This window comes from Glossina fuscipes, unplaced genomic scaffold (assembly GCF_014805625.2).
Source record: "Glossina fuscipes isolate IAEA_lab_2018 unplaced genomic scaffold, Yale_Gfus_2 27, whole genome shotgun sequence".
In the NCBI taxonomy this organism is placed as follows: Eukaryota; Metazoa; Arthropoda; class Insecta; order Diptera; family Glossinidae; genus Glossina; species Glossina fuscipes.
Genome location: NW_023998422.1, coordinates 3,682,567 through 3,684,294, shown reverse-complemented (window position 1 = coordinate 3,684,294; position 1,728 = coordinate 3,682,567). Strand labels below are relative to the sequence as shown.

The window sequence follows — 1,728 nt, the reverse complement described above, 5'->3', positions numbered from 1 at the left end:
TTTAAACGGATTTGTTTAAATTGACGCATCCCTCGCAAGCCATTGTATGTGATGTCGGATTCAAACCGTCCGCTACACATTGCTTTAGTAGATCTCTTTCGTGCAAAATCAAATTTTTCTGTAATTAATTTTAATGCAAAACATTGATCTGCACTTCGCACATACCTTCGTCCATATGATTGCGAAATAATTTGTTTTGATGCATGTCATACAATCTTCATTCATATGTTTTTTTTTTTTTTTTTGTTTTTTGGATTGAATAAATTATTAATTTTTCATTGTTAGAACAACAGCGAATAAGGAGTAGGCACCTTGGATGGTAGCAAAAAATGTATCCAAATGTATACGAAATACGCCGCCAGCCATTGCTCTAGTTTCTCGCAATGCTCGTTCAGTGAATATCATCATGTGTCACTTAAAACATTGAGTGCCCTCAGTCCAATTGCTAGAGAAGACTGCATAATGTAATCGCTCGAATTTTATTTCGAAATCGCTACCGTAATAGCAAGTGGGAAATATCTGCATGCACATAGCGGCAAAATACATAACATAGTAAATACGTTCCAGAATGTCTGTGACAAAGAACAGTAGAGCGACCATCGCCATGCACATGTTAACGGTCGAAGCAAGAAATTGCAAAAACATCGGCCACGATATAATGCTTTGTAGAACGTCAAACAATCTGTAAAAAAGAAAACATAAGTCGGATTAAATTAACACAACTCAATTTATCATCAAAAACATGCCATTTAGAAAGCTTTGTCGTCGAAAACTTACTGATACAAATGCTCTTGATCAAGGACGCATTCATTTAGTTCTCGTAGATTGCGATTTTGCTGGTACGCGACACGATTTACGTAACCGATGTTAGCAACGCGCATATAAAGCAATTGTATATGGCCGGACAAAACACATAAGGCTTTCGGCGTAAAACTACCATTTGCGAAATTTTGCAAGATTTGAAAGAAAATACCAATCAATTGAAAGCCGATGGCAGCCACATAATACTTTATTGAACGACGCCAGTCAAATGGTAACCAACCCGGATAAAATAACCGCCGTTCTCCGCTAAATATAAAAGCAACTGTGACCGTAATGCCCACTAAAATATAAATCACTATGAACATCGCTTGTATACGTATAACATTACGATATATATGCTTTTGATAAAATTGTCTTTCGTTATCATTAGATATCCTTGCATCTAAACGTTGGAAAAGTTCGCCCATTCGTTTGACATGTTGTAATTTGCTGGCGTATATAATAAACTTTAAACTGGTCGCTATGCTAGTCACGCATATTGCTATACTTTCAAAACGAGTCGATTGGGGTTGCTCTTGAAATATACCAAGCAGTAGATGTAAAGGGATTAAAAATGTAGCAACAGCATTAACAATCATTGACCATAACAGATATTTAATCAACTTATGATTTTGTTTGTCTTTGGGAGATACGATGCCCAACAATCGCCAGCTTAACCAATTATTTCGAAAAAATTTCAAAGTATTTAAAAACATATTGAACGCTTTTATGATCCTATTAAAATCTTTCTACTTGTCGCTCTAAAATTTACTTTATATTCTAAGTAACCACCTTGAGGAATTCGCGTTTTTATACAAGGACGAAGTGCTGTGCGTGTGCCACACGTTCATCTACATTTTAGTGCGTACTAATTATCAATAAACCAATCATTTCCGGGAAAACGTAATTACGCCATGATATTGCAAT

At 35.8% G+C, this 1,728-nt stretch overlaps 1 protein-coding gene across 1 annotated transcript; it reads right to left on the bottom strand.

The window, feature by feature from the left end:
* Window positions 1-267: 267 nt before the first annotated feature.
* On the bottom strand, window positions 268-1,517 carry LOC119635802 (odorant receptor 59a). The gene is given in 2 exon segments (XM_038030808.1): window positions 268-682; window positions 778-1,517. Coding segments are annotated over 2 exon segments (1,155 nt in total).
* Window positions 1,518-1,728: the final 211 nt, after the last annotated feature.